Source organism: Macrotis lagotis, chromosome 5 (assembly GCF_037893015.1).
Source record: "Macrotis lagotis isolate mMagLag1 chromosome 5, bilby.v1.9.chrom.fasta, whole genome shotgun sequence".
Classification (NCBI taxonomy): Eukaryota; Metazoa; Chordata; class Mammalia; order Peramelemorphia; family Peramelidae; genus Macrotis; species Macrotis lagotis.
The window spans coordinates 181006047-181029635 of NC_133662.1; the positions used below are offsets into that span (position 1 = coordinate 181006047).

The 23589-nt window shown below is 34.2% G+C and overlaps 1 protein-coding gene across 6 annotated transcripts in view; it reads left to right on the plus strand.

The window, feature by feature from the left end:
• QKI (QKI, KH domain containing RNA binding) overlaps positions 1-23589 on the plus strand; it is a 180468-nt gene that overhangs the window by 108803 nt on the left and 48076 nt on the right. For all 6 annotated transcript variants that reach the window (XM_074188000.1, XM_074188001.1, XM_074188002.1 and 3 more), the window contains exon 4: positions 22061-22204. In XM_074188000.1, coding sequence (XP_074044101.1) covers positions 22061-22204 — 144 coding nt within the window. The remainder of the gene's footprint in view (positions 1-22060; positions 22205-23589) is intronic.

Below are 23589 nucleotides of genomic sequence, written 5' to 3' on the forward strand. Positions count from 1 at the left end.
GAAGGCATGTAACACACTTAAGCAGAATTAAATAACATCAAAATTCTCTTGATCCACTCTCCAATTTTTCCCCAAGAACCATATTCCTAAGAAGAGTTTTGTGTTTAATAAAAATGAAGGCGTGTTTTTAGCTAGAGCTGCTTTCTAGACAATAGTTGTTTAATGAGGTGCTTGTGTGTATAGAAGAAGAGAATGGGTCTGATTGCTCACAATCTGAAGTCTGAAAAATGCATTTTTCAGATCTCATCCATTTGCATATCTAATTGCTATGTAATCAAAACTAAGTGAACTGTAGCTACTTGAAACTACAAAATGAAAGGCAATCATCTTACAGGGGGGAAAAAAACCCACTTACATGCATGCTAGCCTCAATATTAGCATTATATTCTGCTTGTGTTTAATTACAGGTGTCTGACTGAGCAGTAAATTTATGCCTGTGTATTAAAGAAGTGAATGTGACCCTGAAACATCAGCTTTGCTTTTGTTGTACCAGAGCCATTGGCATTGAAAGAAGTTAGCTGAGTTGTGTATTTTGGTGATAAGGAATTGTGCCAGGATGACTGTTTAATAATTACCTGCTTTGTTTGATATGGAAAATAGTGGTTCCACACTTTTCTTCTTACCAGTGACAGTGCTCAATTAAAACTTGTATTAAACAGTGATAATGTCCTTATTTATCTATTCAGAAAACATGAGGTGAAGAAAACACAGGGTCCCCCCCCACACACCCCCGGGCTTACAGGCAGGTTTATTTTTAGTGAATTCTGTGAGAGTAAAAACTAGTTTACCATAAGGTATCTGTTCTGCTCCATTAGCTGCTAATTTTTTTTAAAATCATTATTCCTGTCTCCTCAAAATTGCTCTTAACTAAAGAAAGGAGTGGAAGATAAAATTCTTTGTTTTTTCTTTTCCTTTTTTTTTTTTTAAAGGTTTTTGCAAGGCAATGGGATTAAGTGGCTTGCCCAAGGCCACATAGCTAGGTAATTATTAAGTGTCTGAAGCTGAATTTGAACACCTGACTCCAGGGCTGATGCTCTATCCACTGTACCACCTTGCTGCCCTGGAAGATACAATTTTTAAGAAAAATTTCGAAGTTTTTTAGCAGTTGTCAACTAGAAAATCACTGACTCACTGAAATCAGAATCACTGAAAGGTCCCACTGAATTTTTTTGACATCACATGGAGTTTGTAATTTACTGAAAATACTAACCAGTTTTTGAGTCATTTTAGAACCAAGGAGCTCTCTGATACTTTATTACTTATATTCTATATTTTTAAAATTTTGAGCATATATACATACCATCATTTATTTTTGGTTCCTCAATGCCTGACCTATAGTTGTGACTCAAATGTAGAATAAGTGCACAAATGTTGAAAGATCTTAAAAGTTAATGTATTTATTATTACAGCTTTAAAGAATGCTAATTTTTAGTCCACACATTGACATTAAGTTATTTTGTTTTTATAGTCATAGTGTTTCCTTCCAATTAAATAAAAAGATTGTTTATGGCATTCATTTTTAAAAATATTTATTTATTTTGAATTTTTCAATTTTCCCCCTATTTTCCCTCCCTCCCTCCATCCCCCACAGAAGGCAGTTTGTTAGTCTTTACTTTGGTATACATTGATGTAAGTTGAGTGTGATGAGAGAGAAATCATATACATAAGGGAAAAAAATAAAGTATAAGAGCAAAATTAATTAGATAACTTTTTAAAAAAAATTAAAGGTAATAGTTTTTGGACTTTGTTCAAACTCCACAATTCGTACTCTGGATACAGATGATATTCTCCATTGCAGATACCCCCAAATTGTTCCTGATTGTTGCACTGGTGGAATGAGCAAGTCCATTAAGGTTGATCATCGCCCCCATGTTGCTGTTAGGGTGTACACTGTTCTTCTGGTCCTGTTCATCTCGCTCAGCATCAGTTCATGCAAATCCTTCCAGGCTTCTCTGAATTTCCATCCCACCCTGGCTTCTAAAAGAATAGCATTCCATCACATGCATATACCACAGTTTGTTTCAGTCATTCCCCAACTGATGAACATTCACTCAATTTCCAATTCTTTGCCACTATAAACAGGGCTTCTATGAATATTTTTGTACAAGTGATGTTTTTACTCTTTTTCTCATGATTTCTTTAGGGTATAGACCCAGTAGTGGTATTGCTGGATCAAAGGGTATGCACATTTTTGTTGCCCTTTGTGCATAATTACAAATTTAGCATTCATTTTTTTTAAGAAAGATTCTATTTATTTTGAGTTTTGCAGATCCCCCCCATTCTTGCCCCCCCCCGAAGGCATTGTTAGTCTTTACATTGTTTCCATGAAATACATTATCTAAGTTGAATGTGATGAGAGAGAAATCATATCCTTAAGGAAGAAAAATAAAGTATAAGAGATAGCAAAATTACATAATAAGATAATGGATTTTTTTTTTTCTAAATTGAAGGTAATAGTCTTTGGTCTTTGTTTCAAAGTCCACAATTATTTTTCTGGATACAAATGCTATTTTCCATTGCAGATAGCTCAAAATTGCCCCTGGTTGTTTGTACTGATGGAATGAGCAAGTCCATCAGGGTTGATCATCACCCCCATGTTGTTAGGGTGTTCAATATTTTTCTGGTTCTGATCATCTTGCTCAGCATCAGTTCATAGCATTCATTTTTAAAATTTCAAATTCCAAATTTTTCTCCCTTCTTTCTTTCCTTTTTCATGACAGTATATGCTCTGATAGAGGTTAGCATTGCAGACATGTTAATAAGCATTTCCATATTTGTCATGTTGTGAAAGAAGAATCAGACCAAAATTGAAACACCATGGGGGGGGGGGGGGCAAAAGCAAATTTGAAAGTAAGTGAAAATACTATGCTTTGGTCTGCATTCAGATTCCGTAATTCTTTTTCTGGATGTAGATGGCATTTTCCAGCACAAGTCGTTTTAGAAATGTCCTTTATCGTTGTAATAGTGAGAAAAGCTATGTCTATAATAATTGATGATCACATAGTGTTGCCATTACTGTACAGTGTTCTCTTGGTTCTGCTTACTTCACTCAGCATCAGTTCATCAGGTTTTTCTTAAATAAACCTCTTTATTTCTTAAAGAACAGTAGTCATGTAAATTAAATTAGATAATGCGTTAAATCAAATGAGATATGTAAAGCATTTGTAAACTTGTAGAGGCAACTAGTTGACAAAGTTGATAGAACACTGGAACTGGAAGTTTCGAAGATGTGAATTCACATTCTACCTCAGGCACTTTAAGTAGTCCTATAACCTAACCCTTGATAAATCACTAACCTCTCTCTAGGCCTCTGTTTCCTCATGTGTAAATAATGGAGATCATAGTTGCACCAACTTCAGAGAAGTTGTGAAGATCAAATGAATTAATTTGTAAAATGCTAAATCATAATAAATTTTAGACATTTTGACTTTGATCTTCCCCTCAGATCAAAGTAATGCAACATTTTAAGATACTCCATTCCTAATTTTGATACTTTGGCAACTATTGTCTAATTCAGGTAAATAATTATTATTTGGTTTTGATTTAAAATAAAATCTCAACGAAATTAGCATTTTCAGTCTTGGTCTGTCATACTGTGGTGTTCAACATATTCACACCTTTAGAAATTAATTGTTAGCCATGCAGTTAAAGTAATCTTACTTAACCATTTACTTAGAAAAATGCAGAAGTCTCAGAATGAAGAACACGTATGGATGTGGTCATGTGTATAGTGTCTTAAATCTAAATGCATATTAAAGTTATTTCCTCTAATTTTAGAGATAGAAGGAAACTTAGAAGCTCAAGGCCAGTCCATGTGATTGCCCACATGAGGAAACATATATATATATATATATATATATATATATATATATATATATAGACACTTTGTGGTTACATAAGTAATAAATGTAAAACCTGGGATGAAATTAAATGTCTTTTCATTCCAAGTCAAGTGCTCCTCTCATTAACTCCTTTTCCATCAGTGACTGAGTGATCTAAGCTGAAATTCCAGTAGCCAAGATTCCTCATTTATAGGTACTTACAAATCCACTTTTAAAAACTTTGAATATTAGGAATGAAAATAGTTAAGTGGACAGTACCTCTTATAAAATTTCACCCATATTTCTTGTTAAATCTCTCATAAATTAATGAACCTGATAGTTTGGACTAAGCATCTACTCTGATAACTATGGGTAGAGAAACTTAGACTAATTTTGACATAGGGGGAAGGTGTTCCATCAGGATTTAAAAAATTGTTAAAACTTAAAAATATATCTATTCAATATCATGATTTTACTTGGAGGAAGGGAAGTTGGGGCATTTTTATAGCCAGCTCCCCCTCCCTCCTTAATGTATTGGGTTTATTGCGATGTATTTTTATCTGTCAGCTTTTTAAGTTCTCTAAGAGCAGGTGGTCATGGGGTGAGTACATACAGGTCAGACACCCATTTTATGAAAATTGATGATGTCCAGAGAGAATCTCAACTTTTCTACTTTCTCTGATGAGAAATGCTAAATAAAGATATGGTGACTGTGACTCCTATTTCAAAAATTATCCAAGCATACCCCATTTCCGCTTATTAATTGTTTCTCATTATGCTTTTTTCTCCTTTTGTTTCTTAATGCATATAGTGTTGTCGAAAATTTTTGAATAGGTTACTTAAAAAAAACCTCTTAAGATGCGTTCTTTTTTATTTTGCTGTCCCCTCTACCTCCCCCCCCCTTTTGTCAGCACTTTAAACTTTTTTAAAAAATTCTATATATTTAAGGTAGTGGAGTTAAGTGACTACCCAAGGTCACACAATTAGGCTCTTATTAAGTGTCTGAGGCCAGATTTGAACTCGGGTCTTCCTGACTTCAGGGCAAGTGCTCTATCTCCACTGGACCACTTAGATGCCCAAGGATATATTCCTACCCACAGAATTACTTTGTTATATAAGTTATGAATGCCTTCATTAGAAATAAATTTTGTTGACTGTTTTGCATATGAGATGAGCCTCCCACACTCTTTTTTTTTCAGTTATGACATTTCAGTTTTATATAAGTTTCAGACTATAATTTTTTGTGTGTGTTGCAATAATGTACTATCTGTCTAAAATGTGTATTGACTTCTAGTCATTCTGAAGTTATAGTTTCCCTCTTTTATATTTTCTAATTACCTTTTTACTAAAAGCTATTCATGATAAATTAACTTTGAGTACATTAACTGGAACTACTTGAACTGAACTTTTCTTTTATTTGAATACAATAATGTCAAGGGTTAACATAAAAATAATTTTTTAAAGATATTGCCTTGTACTTGCACTGTGACCTCCCAACAATTTTTTCACTGATAACCTCATGCAAAATTTCCAACCATTAAAATGAGATTAAATGATAAATGCCATATTGCCAGGTATAGGATAACATTTTAAGTAGTGACTGAAACAAAATATTGATGGATTAATTTAGGTTTGAGTAGAAAATTCAGTTAATCCAGTAATCAAGGTTACATTTCTCTATACATGGGTGGATAAATGAGTCAAGAAATAAAATCTTTGAAATTTACCAAGGTGAAAGCAGCATAATTTTTTATAATATGTACTGCTAGTGAGAAGTAGGTAGTCTAAATTAAACTGGGGAGAATATTTTTTGCACTGTTATGATCTTATTCATCCATTGTGGTTTTTAGGAAATTTCTATGATGTTTTATAGTTTGAATAGTTTCACCCATGTAATAAAGCAGCATCCAATTGGTTTATCAGTAACTTCATCTTTTAAATAGTACAGCAAGCAGAGAATTGACTTGGTTATAAATTGTATAAACGAAATTCCAGAATCAAAAAGATTTCAATGGCTGAAGACCTCCAATTAGTAGGAAGCTGCTACTTTCTGAGTCTGTACATTCCAGTTTTGGACTTTTGGAAAGTTGTGGTAAAATGGTTTTAACTGTTAGCAGAAATGTAATAATATCTTATTATTGGTTCTAGAAGAACCAACTTATTTTGGTAGAAAGAATATTGAATTTAGAGACAGAAGACCTGGAATTTAATGTTTGATTATTGTTCATTTTCCTGTGATCTTGGGCAAATTACTTCCTCAGTTTTTCTTAATAACAAAGATCCCATCTAGCTATATTTGTAAGTATTTCTTCTAATGCAGTTAAAGTAAGGCAGCCTTTCTCAACTGCATGTTCCCATAAACTATCACTTTGTTGCAGTTATACCCAAATGTTATATATATTCTAAATAAGATGTTCAAATTAATAATATGTATTCTTTTGTGTAATTTATTGTGAAAATATAGCAGAAAATATTTTCTTTGTAATTCATTGCACATTTGGCGATAATATCAAGTTAAGCTGAAGCTAGAACTTAAATTTTAATAGGATACTATTACATTAAAATGCAAACCAGTATTTAAGTGCATAAGAGATGTATATTCAAAATAATATTAGAGGATCAAGGAGAAAAAGTTTAAGGGTAATTATACATTTTTTTATTTAAGATTTAGAAACCAAGACTCAGAAGTTGTAGCTTATTCATAGTCCCATAGGATCATAGATTTCAAATTGAAAGGCACATTAGAGACCAAAATTTAGGGTAGAAATGAGTTTTTTCATCATTAATGTCTTAACAATCCATAATGTACAACTTTGCTATGCATAGAATATGTAAGGTTTCTATAGCTTGTGAATTTGAAATTGGGAATTCTAATGATCAGTAGTGTCACTGTGTGCTGGGCACTGTGCTAAGCACTGAAAATACAAAAAAGAGTCCAGAAAACCCCGTAAACTTAAACAAAAATCAGACTCTTTCTTGGAGATCTAAGGCCCTTCAAACTCTAGTTCTGAAAAAAGACAGACTATTTTTAGATTGCCTCTTAAATCTCTTCCTGCTTTATAAGTTTGCTAGGTCCTCCTCTTGATAGAAATCTGATCTGTTGAAAAAAATTGAATTTTTAAAAAATCATGTATATCTTATAATAGGATATTATATCATTTAATCACCAAGTTTTTATTAACTACTTGATATATGTGCTAAGTATAAGAAGAAAAGCAAAAATAATTTTAGAGCTTATAATGTAATGAAACATCCCAAAAATAAACATTTGCTATATAGATAGCAATTTCAGAGGGAAGGTACTTAAATTGGCAGAAAGTTCGGAGAAATATCAGTAAACACTTTTGTGGAAGATGGGTTTGGAGCTAAGGGTTAAAAGAAATCCGGAAGGAAGAAATGAAGTGAAGGAGGACAGAGAGAGCATTGATGGAAGATAACCATTGGATGGAATGAGGAAGAGCAGCTTAGAGAATGTAGCTGGATCATAAAATATAAGAAGCCTAGAAAGGGAGGAATTGGTCAAACATAACATAATTTGATCTTGGAGATAATAGGGAACCACTGAACATTCATTCAATTTCATTTATTTTTTTATTTTATTTTACTCATTCATTCATATATTTAGGAATCAGATCTGTGCTTTAGGAAAATAACTTTGGTAACTCAGTGGACGGTGACTTGCAGTAGGGGGAGATACTTGAAACACCAAGCAAATGGCTGTTGTAAAAGTTCTGATTGTAAGAGATAATAATGATGATACATGCCTTTATCATTTAAAGTGCTTTAGGAAAAGAAGGTGTTTTGTATAAAAGGCGTAAGATTGTCAACTTGGGACAGTACTCAGAAGTATATTTCCATAGTAGTTCCAAAATACCTTTCTCTTACATAAATCTGAAAGATCTTTTTATTTGACCCACAAAAATATTGAGAAATATGAAATTATGGTTTCAAAATGAGCTGTAGAGAGTTAAGATGTTTTCTTTTCCATTTTATGATCAGATATTTGCTGAAGGGTAGGAATTGCTCACTTGAACCAAGGGTCATTTTCTTCTTTCCTAGTTTTTAAACCCACCCACCCTCCCTCCCTCCCTCCCTCCCTCCCTCCCTCCCTCCCTCCCTTCCTTCCTTCCTTCCTTCCTTCCTTCCTTCCTTCCTTCCTTCCTTCCTTCCTTCCTTCCTTCCTTCCTTTTTCTTTCTCTCTCTTCATTTTTTTTGCAAAGCAATGGGGTTAAGTGACTTGCCCAAGGTCACACAGTTAAGTAATAAGTGCTTGACCAGAATTTGAACTTAGGTCCTCCTGACTCCTAGACTGGTATTCTATTAGCTGTTCCACTAACTGCCCCTCTAAACCTTTTCTTGAACAGTCATCATGTTCCTACCACTCATAGGATACCACTGAAGCCTCGAAGCTTGGGAGCGAGTTTTTTGGTTCCTAATAATTTTAGTTTCCTAGAATTAGGTTTCCCTTGATCCTGATGAATAATAGATCGCAGGCTATTTGACTGGTATTTAAATAGCAGAGTGTCTGTGTGTCTGTGTCTGTGTCTGTAATCCTGTTTTGAGCATATCCATTCAACTATCAACTTGTTAGGTAGTAATAGCAAAGCTTAGTGGATTGTAAGTTGCCTTGGAAATCATGTTGTACCTTTCTGCATCAGACTGCTTGTGCCATTGTGGACAAGTCACTTATCCCCCTTAGTGCTCTAGGATATTATTTAGGTTGATTAATCATAGTAATTTTATTAGTGTTATAGTTAGAGCTTTTTTTTTTTTTGCTGGGCATTGGCATTAAGTGACTTGCCAAAGTTCACACAGCTAGGTAATTAGTAAGTGTCTGAGGTTGGATTTGAACTTGGGACCTCCTGACTCCAAGACCAGTGCTCTATCCACTGCGCCACCTAGCTGCCCTGTAAATAGAGCTTTAAGTTTTGCGACGCACTTACCATACATTATCTGATTTGATTCTTTCAATAATCTTATGAGGTAGCTTCTATTAATTATTCTCATTTTATAGATGAGGAAATTTAGATAGAATTGACAGCATGACTAGTCAGTGTCTGAGGTATGATTGAAACAGATTTTCCAGAGTCCAATCCAACATTATCCAATAGACTTCTTAGTTGAATTTCAGATAGAATATTAAGTGCTTATCATGTGTCAAAAAATGAAGATTCAACCCAAATAAGTAAGACCGCCCTTGTTCTCAAGGAGTTTCTCTTCTAATGGGAAAAAAAATTCCACAAATTGGATTTAGAGGAAAGTTTAGGGCTGAAGCTTACTGGCCTTAATTAAAGGTGTATGTATTGCCATGATGTGTCCTAGAAGTCAGACTCCAATTAAGGTGATATGAAAAGTTACTAATCATTCTTGTTTCAAAGAGTAAAACCGGTAGTATTAAAATGGATCCTGGCATCACTGAATACACCAATACTCTTGAAACTTAAATTGAAGTGCTGACTTGACATTGCTAGAGGGAGTTTCTTGAACCAAAGAAATCCTTCCTCTTTCCCTTACATTGTATTCAGAAACTTAGTACGTTATAGATAGTTTAGAGTTCTAGAACTGAATTGGACTTGGAGATCATTTATATCCACTCATTTTACTGATGAGAAAACTGATATTCAAGTAGGCTTAAATAACTTTCCCACAATCTTACTATTGTCAGAATTGAATCTCAAACTAAACTATCTTGACTTGGTCCAGTACTTTTTGCATTACATTAAGAACCATGATAGTATAAGCAAAGGAAAGAAAAGCACTCCTTAGCTGATGGTGTCTCTCATTTTTCAGGGAGAGATTCATTCACTCATGAAAAAACTTAAAATATAGAATTCAAAAAGAAAATGGCCTAAATGATAAAATTTAAAATAAATAGTTATAATGCGAGGCAGATGAGTTATACAATTACTGCAAAGAGAATTTAGTTTTTTCTCAACAAGCGATATTTCTTGCTGCTTAATGAGATTTATATTTTGTAAACGATAAGAGGACATATCCATCATTTGGGGAATGACTGAACAAATTGTGGTATATGTATGTTATGGAACACTATTGTTCTATTAGAAATCAAGAGGGTTGGGAATTCAGGGAAGCCTGGAGGGATTTGCATGAACTAATACTGAGGGAGATAAGCAGAACCAGAAGAACATTGTACACCCTAACAGCAACATGGGGGTGATGATTAACCTTGATGGACTTGCTCATTCCATCAGTGCAACAATCAGAGACAATTTTAGGGTATCTGTATGGAGAATACCATCTGTATCTAAAGAAAGAATTGTGGAGTTTAAACAAAGACCAAAGACTAATTAATTTAAGGGGGAAAAAAGTGTCTTTTTATATAAATTTGCTATCTCTTGTATTTTATTTTTTTCCCCCTTGAGGATATGGTTTCTCTCTCAATACATTGAATTTAGATCAGTGTATAGCATGGAAACAATATAAAGACTGTCAGACTGCCTTCTGTGGGGCTGGGGAAGGGAAGCAAGATTGGGGGAAAATTGTAAAATTAAAAAAATGCAATAAGAGGGCATGTTTATGAAATTATGTTTTAGTATTTAAAATGTCATTTTCTTCTGTCAAAATTTAAAATTGATGTAAGCAGTGAATATACATATGTGACATAGATGAATTAATATAAATGTTATTCTTGAGGAACAATGATAAAAGAATGAATTAAAAATAATTTGAAGAGCTATTTATCTTAAACAACTCTTATAAGTGAGAGAGGAGGAAGGCAGGGGGAGAGAGGGTTATGTATAGTACCTATATATAATATCAGATAGTTTGCTAAGTGCTTTATAAATTTTATCTCATTTGATTAGTATCTCATGTCCCTATGTATGCTTGTCAAGTATAATAATTAATGTTGGTATATTATTGTATATCAATATTAGTGCTAATTAATATAATATATATCAAGTAATAATGATAACACTTACAAAAGGCTTAAATATTCCTTTTAAAATTAATTTTGACTTCATAACTTTAATTTTATACTTGATACATATCTGACTGTCAGGCGTAGTTAAATTCCTGTGGGGGGGGGCATCATGCTTGATACTGAAATTTTCCAGAGTGCTTAAGTTTTTCTTTGTAAAGGCTAGATTTGTGAATTTTCCAGGGAAAAATAGACAGTAGTAGAAAATTTTGTGAAAAGCATGTCCACAAAAATATACCTACCAAATCTCTGTAATTTCTTGTTGGATTGTTACTGAATTTTTATGACCCAGAATTATTTTGCAATGAGAGTCAGTATGGCAGGGGGATTGAGAACTTTCTCATTGACAGGATTGGGATTTTATATTTGACTTGAATTCTGTAACTCTTGGCTTAAACTCTGAAGAATCCAGACAACTTAATAATGATATACTGTTTAGTTGTAATTGTTATAATTTAATTGTAATAGTTAGAAAAGGTCAATTTGCATTAAAAAAGGAATTTCTACTCTAGAAAAAATAAAATATTCTTTCAAACTAGATTTATAAATCATTAAATATATGCAGAAACTGCTGTTTTCTAGTGTGTTAAAACATGATAGGATTTAACAAACTAAGATTCCTTTACTAATGAAGTCTTTCCTGAAGCATCCAGATGGTATAAAGAAAACAAACATAAAACCTCACAACATTCCATTGCTGACTGTTGAATAACATAGAGAATTCTATGCCAAAGGACTGTTTTTATTTTCCATAATATACATAAGATTAAAAAAAAGACATCCAATTACTTGAATCTTTTCAGATTTAGACAGTCCTTTTAGAAACAGTTTCAAGAAATTAAATGTTCATAATTGCAATAACCATAATTTACTTGTCGAAAATCAACCACATTTCTTTTACATTTCCTTAAGAAACTTAGAAATTTTGTTTGAAATTTTAATTGGATAACTCTTTATAAACATTAGAAATGTTACTTCGGATTGAGAAATGGCATTTTTCTTTGGGGAAAGTTATCATTAGAATTCCACATAAAAATGGTTGTAATAAAAGTTGTAACTAAAATCTTTCATTTTGAATAATATTCCTTAAAAACACAGATATGATTTTTATCACCCTTTTATTCAATAAGCTCCATAATGTTCCTATAAAGTTTTTTCTTTGGTTTTCAAATGAAGATATGGAAGAGCACAGCACACATACAAAAAATTGCCCCCATATATTTTTTAAAAATTATATAATTTTATATATGTGTGTGTGCGTGTACACACACACACACACACACACACACACACACACACATGCGTTTTAAACTATACCACACATTGGTTGGCAATTTGTTTTTATGCAGTCAATAATAATGATGATGATGATGATGATGATAACTGGCATTTCATATACTATTGTGTTTGGATTTTAATCAACTTGACTTCAGACACAGGTCTCTATCCTCTTTTCTTCCTAGTTCATAATAATCTTGACTTTTGCTGTGGTCTCCTAATTCTCTTTGCTTTAAGTTTTTGCTTTTCATTTGTCCATAGGGCTGTCATCATTAGTATTTTTTACTCTGATCATGAATCTTTATTGAACTTTGGTTTTGCTTCTTAGGATGAAATAAAAACTATTCAATTTGGTATTGAAAATCCTTCAGTTTGGCTCTTATCTCACTTGTGGGACATAGTTATTCATATATAACTCTCTTGCAAAAGCTATATTAAAAGTATCCTACTTATTTTCCCGGTAATTTGGCAGAGGCCAACTCACATTGATGAACTTGTACCTGCTATTCATCTCAAACTCTTGAGAATCTTTAAGCTTCCTTGAGTACTTTTTTCATGGGCTACCTTCTTGTTAGCTTTGTGCAATTTCCTTATTAATGTTTTCTCTCACTTCCTTGTGAGGAAGACCTTTTTTTTTTTAATTTGTTTGTCTTTGTTTACTAAAGCCCTTGGACAGGCCCTTTTAAGTGCTGTTTGCATTTAATTAGATAAAACTCCTGGTAGAAACTATTCACCAGGAGGCTTTAATATAAATATTTAGATTAAAAAAAAATCTCCATTCTCCTGGTATATATATACCAGAATTGCTTTGAAATCAGTGATTCTATTTATTTTTAACCTTAATTATAAATGGAAAATGCTTCCAGTCATAGGACCCCAAATTTAGAGCTGTTATAGACCATAAAAATCCTTCCAAATCAATTTCATAATTTTAAAAATGAGAATACTGAGATACAGAAACGCGGGCACATTAATAATAGATAATTTTTGCTTTTCTTTTCACTGTGCTTTCTTTAATACCTCTTCCATAAACAACAGATTTGCTTTCATCTTAAATTCTTTTACTTTTCTCTTTCCATCTTCTGGCTCTCACTGAGACCTGGATCTTCCCACTAACACAGCTTTCCTGGCTACCCTTTTCAGCGCCAACCTTGATTATATTTCATGTCTTTCCCCAACTCACTGATCATGATCAATTCCTGACATAAAAATAGAAGATTTCTAAATGTATAGTGAGTGATATTCTTCAACCTGCTACCCTCACAATTCCTCAACTCATTCATCTGCTACCATCATCATCCCCTCTCCTCTGATCCACAGGAAAAGCTCTTGACTTGCCCCTGTTGTCACCTAGTTTTGCAATTTCAATTCCCCCTTTAATCCCATGTTTTCTTCAACCTCATGACATTGAGCTTCTTGATGTTCCATGAAAATGACATAAAATATTACTTGAATTTTCACTTATTTTTACTTCTGCATCTCTGCATGGGATGCTCCTCCATCTCAACTCTACTTACTAGCTTTAAGTCCCAGATAAAATCCTACCTTCTGCAGGAAGCCATTCCTGATCCCCTTTATGCTAATACATTCCCTAATATCTCCAATTTTATCCTGTATGTAGCTTGTTGGTACATTAACTAATTGCCTGTGGCTTCTTTTATTTTATTTTATTTTTAAATTTTATTTATTTTTGAATTTTACAATTTTCCCCCTAATCTCGCTTCTCTCCTCACCCCACCCCCAAGAAGGTAGTCTGTTAGTCTTTACATTGTTTCCAGGCTATACATTGATCTAAATTGAAATGTGTTGAGAGAGAAATCATATCCTTAAGGGGAAAAAAAAGTGATAGTAAAATTACACAATAAGATTACAGTGTTTTTTGTTTTTGTTTTTGAATTAAATGTAATAGTTTTTGGTCTATGGTCAACTCCACAATTCTTTCTCTGGATACAGATGGTATTTGCCATTGCAGATACTCAAATTGTGCCCAATTGTTGCACTGATGGAATGAGCCAAGTCCATTAAGATTGATCATCAACTCCATGTTGCTGTTAGGGTGTATAATGTTCTTCTGGTTCTGCTTATCTCACTCAGCATGGCCTCTTCTTTAAATTATGAGCCCTTCAAGAGTAGTAGCTAGTCTGCCTTTTCTTTCTTTCCTTCACATTTAGTTAAAGTGCCTGGAATATAGTAGATGCGTAATGAATGTTTATTTAACTTATTGAGTGTATGATATGTTAAGTTATTCCAGGTTATAATGCTAGTAATTGATTAAATTTAGTTAGTAAATTGGTTAATAGTAAATTGATCATTTGATTCCAGGTCTTCTCATTTGAAATCCAATAGTTTTTTTCACTATAACATTCTCAGTGTTCCTCAGTCATGGATTGCACCAGTAAATTGCCCAACAAACATTTATTATATACTTAAAATGTCAGATGCTGTGCAAAGAAAGACCAAAGCATTCCTTTCCCTCTTGACTCTCAAATTATAATATAGGAAGCAAGGATGAAAAAAACTAGTGCATACTATACTAGGTATATACAAAGTAGATAGAAAGTAATGTACAAAGGAAAAGCATTAGCATTTGTTTTTGGAGAAGATCTAGGGAAGATCCTGAGATTTGAGATAAATCTTGAAAAAACCTGTGTAATGAAGTGGTAATAAGGAAAGGAGAATATTCCTGGCATGGAGCCAGTACAAATACATAAAGATCCAGTTGATTTCAATTAAAATGAAGGAATTTGGGGGTAATAAACTGACCCAAGTGTATAGAATATTTTATCTGCACTTCCATGAAACATAATTTTTATTACCTTGTTATTTAGCTAACTAGAAACTGGGAGGGTGGGGTGAGGGGAGGGGTTAAAGCATATTCTGAAATAGTGAACATAAATATTTATGTTGAGACAAGTCTGTTCAATTTGAAATTGCAGTAGAGAAATCATAACTTCTTCCACATAATTTTGACAGCAACTATGAATCTTATGGCATGTTTTAAAGGCATTATCAGTATTTTCATATTAGCTTAGTTTTACTATATATATTGTAATTGCATGTTGAAATATTGAAAATTCTTCTTTAATTTTAGATCCTGCTTGAGAATGCTTAAAGTAGTTTCTGTTGAAGAAAGTATGTAATATTCTTAAGCATTTTTGGGGGGTTCCCTTCTTAATTTTGATTGATTACTATTATTTTTTTGTCAGATGTAGTTGTATTCTCAGGTCATACCAGTACTGTTCAAAGATTAAAATAAAATGGAGAAGTAAGTATTTAAAGCAAGTATTAATCTTTGTAACATTATGGGAAATATGGAGAGAGTAGGAATGAAAAGTAGAATGGTACATTTTTTAGCTACATAGGATACTTTTTAGCAACTTTTTTATTATGATTTTTTTATACAATGCAAAGAACAATTTAAAAAACATTACATAAATTTTATTTGCAATTGTATTAGCCTTCTATTTTTTCCCTTCCAAGTTTAACAGAAAAAAACTGTTCTCAGTTATAAGAATAAGTTATATAAAATAGTTAATCATACCACTGACTAAATTTTTTTCATGCGCAGAAGTAATATTTGTCAATATTTCAGGAATTTAGGTTTTAAAATGTTATGATTTTATTGCATTTTAAAGTATTTTGTCCTTTCTATTTATGTTTTTAAGACTTTTTAATATAATTCCAAATTAGTTTTTTTAATCTTAAATTATCGTTTTGCTTTTTTAAATTTGTCCCCCCCCCGTGCCCCCAATTCCATTGGGGGGGCCACTTCCAACAAGTATTGATAATCAAACAAAATAAATTCTCACGTTGTTGTTAAAAAAAAATTTGTTTTCACTTTTGTTCTTGAATTCATTTTATTATGTGGAGAAATGGGTGACAATGCTCCCCCCATCATTGTTGTTCCTTAATTGTATAAATTGCTCTGTTTCTCTTTGATACACAAATTATCAATTCATATAAGTCTTTTCAGGTTTCTTTCAAACCATCCTTTTCATTCCCTTTGGCACAGTAATATGGTGTTACATTAAATACATACGTGTGTGTGTGTGTGTGTGTGTGTGTGTGTGTGTATCATGTTTATTCCCTTGGTATTCTTGATCATTTGTTCCCAGGAGAGAATTTGGAATGAAAACATAATTTAAAGTATTGATTTAAATTCTGTGTTCTTGATCAATGAAAGAAATGGTGCAAGAAGATTATTCTTAAACTCAGTAGTCAAAACTAGAGGTGACTGGGACATATAAAGATAAAGAATAGTATGCCTATGTAGAAGAATTGGATTGAAATTACTATTGGGGGGGGCAGAGCCAAGATGGCTCTCTCTCATAAAACTCAAAAGCTAAGGACTCTTAACTAAATTTTTGAGAGACAGAACCCACAGAGGGACCCAGTGAGGCAGTTCTCCTACTCAAGGTAACCTGGAAAAGAGCAGAAAGGCTCTGCTCCCGGGGTCGGAGGGGTGGCCCATCAGAGTGAAAGAACTTCAGCCTCCCAGAGGAAGCCCCAGGGTACTGGGAGCCGCTGAGCCACAGGGGGAGTTTCCTGAGCTACAAATTGGGGAGCACTGTCACAAAGTGGGGTAACAGCAGGGGACCTCTGGCAGAGTGAGCACATGAAGCCCAGCCCTCAGGGCACACAGCCAGCCGCATGGCCAGCCCAGATCCAGGAACAGAAGCAGGCAGAGCCGGTAAGCAGGAGCCCCCAGGGCATGAACCCCTTGAACCTAGGGAGTGGAGTGAAGAGAGAAACTGCCCAGGTCTGCCCCTGGAACAGGACTCTGGAGCTCTGACCACATTCAGATCCTGATCACAGTCTAGGCCCCCCATAGAACAGCAGGGCCCCCCTTCCACCTCAACCCCGTAGCTGAGGGGGGCGCTTATGGTCATTGATAGACCAGGAGGGAGGACAGAGCCTCACATACTGTGGGAGTGTCTCAAAAGCTCAGGAAGCACCCCGAAAACAGGCTAAGGCTGGGAAAATGAGCAAGCAGAGAAACAAAAGGAACAACATTGAGAAATATTTTGCAAATGAGCCCAAGAAGGATCAAAACACTCAGTCAGAAGATGAGGAAGCACAAGCTCCTGCATCTAAAGACTCCCAAGAAAAACAGAAATTGGGCTCAGAATATGACAGAGCTCAAAAAAAACTTTGAAAATCAAATGAGGGAGTTAGAAGAAAAACTGGGAAAAGAAAGGAGAGAGATGGAGGAAAAACATGAAAATGAAGTCAGCAGCCTAGTCAAGGAAATCCAAAAAAATGCTGAAGAAAATAGCATGCTAAAAAACAGCTTAGGTCAAATGGATAAAACAGTTCAAAAAGTTATGGAGGAGAAGAATGCTTTAAAAAGCAAAATTGGTCAGATGGAAAAAGATAAGAAAACTCTCTTGAGGAAAACATCCTTCAGACAAAAAATAGAACTCAGGGAGATTGATGAATTTATGAGAAATCAGGAATCAATACTTCAAAACCAAAAAAAATGAAAAAATTAGAAGAAAATATGGAACATCTCATTGAAAAATCAACTGATGGAAAACAGATTTAGGAAAGATAATTTAAAAATTATTGGAATACCTGAAAGTCATGACCAGGAGAAGAGCCTTGACATCATTTTCAAAGAATTACTACAGGAAAATTGCCCTGATATTCTAGAAGCAGAGGGCAAAATAGAAATGGAGAGAATCCACCGATTCCCCCTGAGAAAGAGATCCCAAAAAACCAACCCCTAGGAATATTATAGCCAAGTTCCAGAACTTCCAAGTCAAAGAGAAAATATTACAAGCAGCCAGAAGGACACAGCTGCAGTCAGGATCACGTGGGACTTAGCAGCAGCTACATTGGAAGCTCATAGGGCTTGGAATATAATATATTGGAAGGCAAAAGAATTTAGAATGCAGCCAAGAATCAACTACCCAGCAAGGCTGAATGTCCTCTTCCAGGGAAAAAGATGGACTTTCAATGAACCAGGGAAATTTCAGATGTTCCTTTTGGAATTGGCTTGATCTTCAGATACAGGACTCAGGTGAAGCATAGAGATTGGAGAAGAAGGGGAAAAATATGAGGGACTTAATGATGATGAACTGCATGTATTCCTGTATAGAACAATGACATTGATAATACTCATGGACTTTCTCAGTTAATAGTGCAGGTAGAGGGAGCTTTTATAGTTGAAGCACAGGAGAAAGCTGAATTTGAAGATAAAATATGGTGTAGAAATGGAGTCAATAGGAAAAAGGGAAATGTGATGGGAGAAGGGGAATAGGCCAAGATATTTCATATAATAAGATTTTTCTTTAGATTTTTCTTTATTACAGTGAGCTATTGCATTATGGAGGGGGGGAAGACAAGGGGGAATGAGGGAAACTTCACTCTCATCAGAGGTGGCTAGGAGAGGAAACAGCATATATACTCAATGGGGTATAGACATCTGGAGTAAGAAGGAGAGAGGGGGGGATGGGGGAGGGGGATGTGAGTCATTGAGGAGAGGATGGACCATGGGGGGGGGGGGAGTGGTCAGATATAACACATTTTCTTTTTTACTTCTTGCAAGGGGCTGGGGTTGGATGGCCTGTCTGGGACCATAGAGCCAGTTGGATGCTGGGCCTAAGGGGTGGTATGGGGGCTCAGGCCTTCTTAGCCCCAGGACCAGGGATCTGGCTGCTGTGCCACTCAGCTACCCTACAGCAGAGTCAGAGTGAAAGGAGAGAGAAAATACAGTACATGGTAGTGGAGAAACACGAAAGGAGGGAGTTGTGATCAGCAATGGCAACGGTGGAAAAATATGGAAGTAACTTTTGCGATGGACTTACCATAAAGAATGTAATCCACCTGCGACAGAGGTGTTGGTCTTGGAGCAAAGACTGAAGCACATTTTTTATTATTATTATTTTGGGGGGCATGCCTGGGGCCACATAGCAGAGTGATCATTGGGTGTCTGGGGCCAGATTTGAACCCAGGTGCTCCTGGCTCAAGGGCCAATACTCTGTCCACCACCCAGCCACCTCTACTATTACTACTATTTTATTTTATTTTGGGTCTTTTTTTTTTTTTTTTTTTTGCAGGTCAGTGGGGTTGGGGTGGCTTGCATATCACACGGCTGGGTGATTGTTGGGTGCATGGGCCCTGATGTGGGCTCGGGTGCTCGTGGCTTCAGGGCTAGTGCTCCATCCATTGGGCCACCTGGCCATACCTACAATTATTACTATTATTTTTTTTTTATTTTTATTTTTTCCTTCCCCTTTATTGCTCAAGCAAGTCTATATTTATGGGGGGAGGGGTATTTCATTTACTTGTAAACAAGAATATTTTTATTAATGTAAAAAACATTTTGTACAAAATGAGAATAAACATTAAATAAAAACAAAAAAAAAAAGAAATTACTATAGAAGGAAGATATCCCACAAATGTCTTGTTTAACTGAGCTCATTATTAGGGAAAAGGGATATCAACAATTCCTATGATGCATAAAAAAATATGGAAAACAATTTTTTTTGATATTTCGTATGTCTCATAACATTTTATCTGTTGAGTCACCAGAGTTGTTGAGATGTTTAAAGAAGAATATCAGATGAATCAAAGAATGAAAAATGACCTTTAAGTTAAAGACAGTACATTTTACTGAGAGAAGAAAAGGCAAAAGAGGTAACCTGCCTTCTTAAGTAAATTGAGAGGTCTGTAATTTAGGTACTGCTCCAACCCAATGCTCTTCAACAAATAGGTAAATACTTGAGGTAGCTACCAAGATGGGTAAATGGATTCTGTATTTATCAATAGTTTTAAGATGAAATTATATGTTCAATCTGATGAGCAATAGAATTTTTTGTGGCAAGTGCTAAATCTCAATTAACATATTCAGTCAGTCATTTATTGTCTATTATATGCCAGACATTGCTTCTAAAAGAAATTTATTGAAGGTTATTTTGAATGCCCTTAGATTTCTTAGGTTTTTGCAAGGCAAATGGGGTTAAGTGGCTTGCCCAAGGCCACACATCTAGGTAATTATTAAGTGTCTGAGACCGGATTTGAACTCAGGTACTCCTGACTCCAGGGCTGGTGCTTTATCCACTATGCCACCTAGCCACCCCTTGAATGCCCTGAGATTTTAAAAGTTAATAAGATATGTAGTTATCATATGCTTAAAAAATTCTGGTAATTTGATCCCTCAACTGGGACAAGAAAATTGTGAGATGACATATTGTGTGGAGAAGTGGTCATATTGTTTTCCTTCTAGAGTTTCTTTTTGCTTAGCACTTAAAACCTATTGTAATCACATTATAAAGCTGCTTGCTGCCAGTCATATTGTTTTTTGAGATTTAAATTATTTTGAAGCTTTTTAAAGCAGGGGATTCATATAAGATAAAACTAAATCTTAAAATAGAAATCCCTGATCATTCTTTTTAATGAATGGAATCTGTTATGTTTCACAATCTCAGGACATTACTCAGGATTGAAAACATTTAACAGAAGCTTGTATAAGATTTATGTATTTGGTTGTAGATGATTCAGTTCATGGTTCCAAAAGTTTTCTTAGTTTTAAGTTTTTTTTAATTCAGTTTCTAAGGATGTAGTATTGTGATGAGGGGGCAATAATGGACTATGTGTATTTGTCTTTATAACAAAGATCAGATTTCAGATTCTGTCTGGGACTAGCTTGTCAAGTGTTTCTGACAAGTCTCTTGGTATCTATGCCTGGTCAAGAAGTGATCTGTGAATATTTCTTTGAATTGATTTTTAAATATTGTATTCTATTTCCTGCAGGAAAACTAGCAGGAACTGGTTTCTATACCTTTTTATTCTATAAATCTAGTCTGTTTTCTCTTTTGTTTTATGTTTTATTATAGTGGGGTGTGTATCTATATATTAGTAATGCTCTTTAACAGCTTCTATGCTCTTATTGTGTCTTACATAATTTGTTGTGTTTCTTTAATCGTTGCAGTTTTGTTCAATTCTTTTGTGGCTCCATTTATATATTTACTGTTTGAGAAAAGTGAAATTAATTGTATGTATCCTCATTTGGCTGTACAGAAAAGAAAGGAGACTTATATTTTTTCCCCCCTAGTATTATTACACACCCCTCAAACAGGCCTGTCATGAAGTTAGCACAGAGGCATACATTTGACAATGAGAGGATTCCTTAATCCAAATCACCAATGTTGCAGTTGTACCTAACTGAAAAGAAAAGCTAGCAAAATGATGGCATATGCCACTCAGGACTCCCATTTTCACAGGATACAATCTCTCCCTCTCCCCCTCCCCTGTTGACTTTTTGGCTAATGAGGTTCAAATCCCCACCTTTAATTCCTGTGTTGAGAAGATGGAATGATTTCTTTCTCCAAACCTGATAACCTTTACTAATAACATCAATGTGACTCTTTTATGTACTCAAATATACTCATATAATCATATCTTTTTTAAAGCTTTAGAGAGACAAATATAAGCAGATGATTTTTCCCCCTTCAGAGTTAATTGTATCAGTTATCTTTCAGTTTTTCCTTTGTAGGTAAAGATTTTCTCATTCTCTGTTAATATGCTAATAACTGATTTTTGTCACTAGAGAAATTCCTATCTTTGCACACTGCAATGATCTATAATTTACAGTCTTGGAAGTTTTCTTTGTCTCAAGTTAAATGACTTATCTATGACCATACAACTAATAAATATTAGAGGAAGGATGTGAATCAAGGTCTTTGGAAGATCTTTATCTTGAACAACTAACTGCCCTTGTAACAACATATTATTATACCATGTGTAGTATATAAAACCACTATGTTCGAGTCACCATCCTACTACTACTATCTAGGTTGGTCCTTTAACAGCAGACTATGTATGAAATCTTTTTAGTATGTTAGAACCTTACATAATTTATTATCACTGTTACAACTTTTCAAGCCATCTCAATGGAACAATGAAATAAAATTTTTCAGAAGGTGCAATAATATATATTTATTATATTATTGAGTAGAATTGGTGTCAGCTAGGTCACAGATATATATGAGTTCTTTTTTTTCTCCCCATTCTTTAGGAGGAACAAAACAGAGGTAAACCTAATTGGGAGCACCTAAATGAAGATTTACATGTACTAATCACTGTGGAAGATGCTCAGAATAGAGCAGAAATCAAACTGAAGAGAGCTGTTGAAGAAGTAAAAAAATTATTGGTACCTGCAGTAAGTAATAATTTTTCATTCCTGAGCTATCAATTTCTGATCCATTTAATGTTTGAAAAATGTAATTGCATTTTGATATTTTTCATTTTCCTCCATTGTGAGTGATTCTCTTTTTTATGCAAGGATATTTATAGGGAAATGTTGATTCTTTTGTCAGGGAAGGGAAAGGGAATATATTTATCATCAAGGATTTTCTAACAGATTACATAGGCATTTGTATACCTTATACTAAAAATAGTGGGTTTAATTAGTTGTGAATTTTTAAAAAATTGACTAATCTTTCAAGTTTTTTTCTCATCTCTGAGAAAATGCCCTCATGGGGAGGGCAATTTTTTAGACAATCATAGTAAATGATTTCCACATGCTTATTAATAAAGGAGGACTACACCAACATTTTATTAAAAAAATAGTAAATATTGTAATTAGGAAGAGCCAGTTGCTATAAATGCATGATTTCACAGCTATGATTGCATATGTTTGTGTAAAAATTGACTTTATTTCTTGTTCAGAGATTGAAGTCATAGTGTAATTTGCATGGAAAAATTTTATTTTCTGAGACAATTTTTATGATCATTGTTATCTTGGAGTATCTTAAACCCTTTAGTATAACTTTAGTATAACTTCTCACCATTTATATAAGTGAATAAGCATCTTTTCTTAAAAGAAGGTGAGGGAATAGTATAGACTATCAACTATTCAGTTTTTTGAGCTTGATGAGTAATTATTTTTTAGCTTTTTCCTTTTTTGATTTTGGGTTTATTGCATATGTTCTCTACTCAGAATGGCAAAGAGTAGTGATGAGGTGTGAGTACTAGGGCTGGTATTGTATGATAATAACATTTTTTCCAGTGGGGTATTGTGGAAAAGTCAGGGAAGTTCAAGGATAGCCCATCCAAGTGGCAAATGTAAACTTGAAGGATAGGGCCATGAACTCCAAAGCTTCTGTTTAAGGAGATGGTTCATATTGATCTTTGCTTATGTCTTTCTGGTTGTTCCACTTTGGACACTAGCCATCTTTGTTCCAGTTCTCCCTGCTTTTCAGCTTTTTTTGCTATATTGTCTTCCCTGGTGGAATGTAAGCTTCTTGAGGGCAGGAATTATCTTTTTACTTATTTGTATCATCGTTTGGCACGGTGCCTGTCACATTGTGTTTAATACATGTCTATTGACTATTTGGGCAAGTGTGATGGACCTTTTGAAGATAGAAAGTAGTTTGGAGTCTCAAGACCTCTTGACTCTTAATGTAACTTCTGTCAGAAAAGTGTCAAAATACCAAGTACTGTAGCTATTTGCTACAATTTGTAAATTGAAAAAATATGATTGTACATAGTTATTATGAATTCAGTAAGTTACAAATGAATTTGTATTTTTTAAATCTATTATAT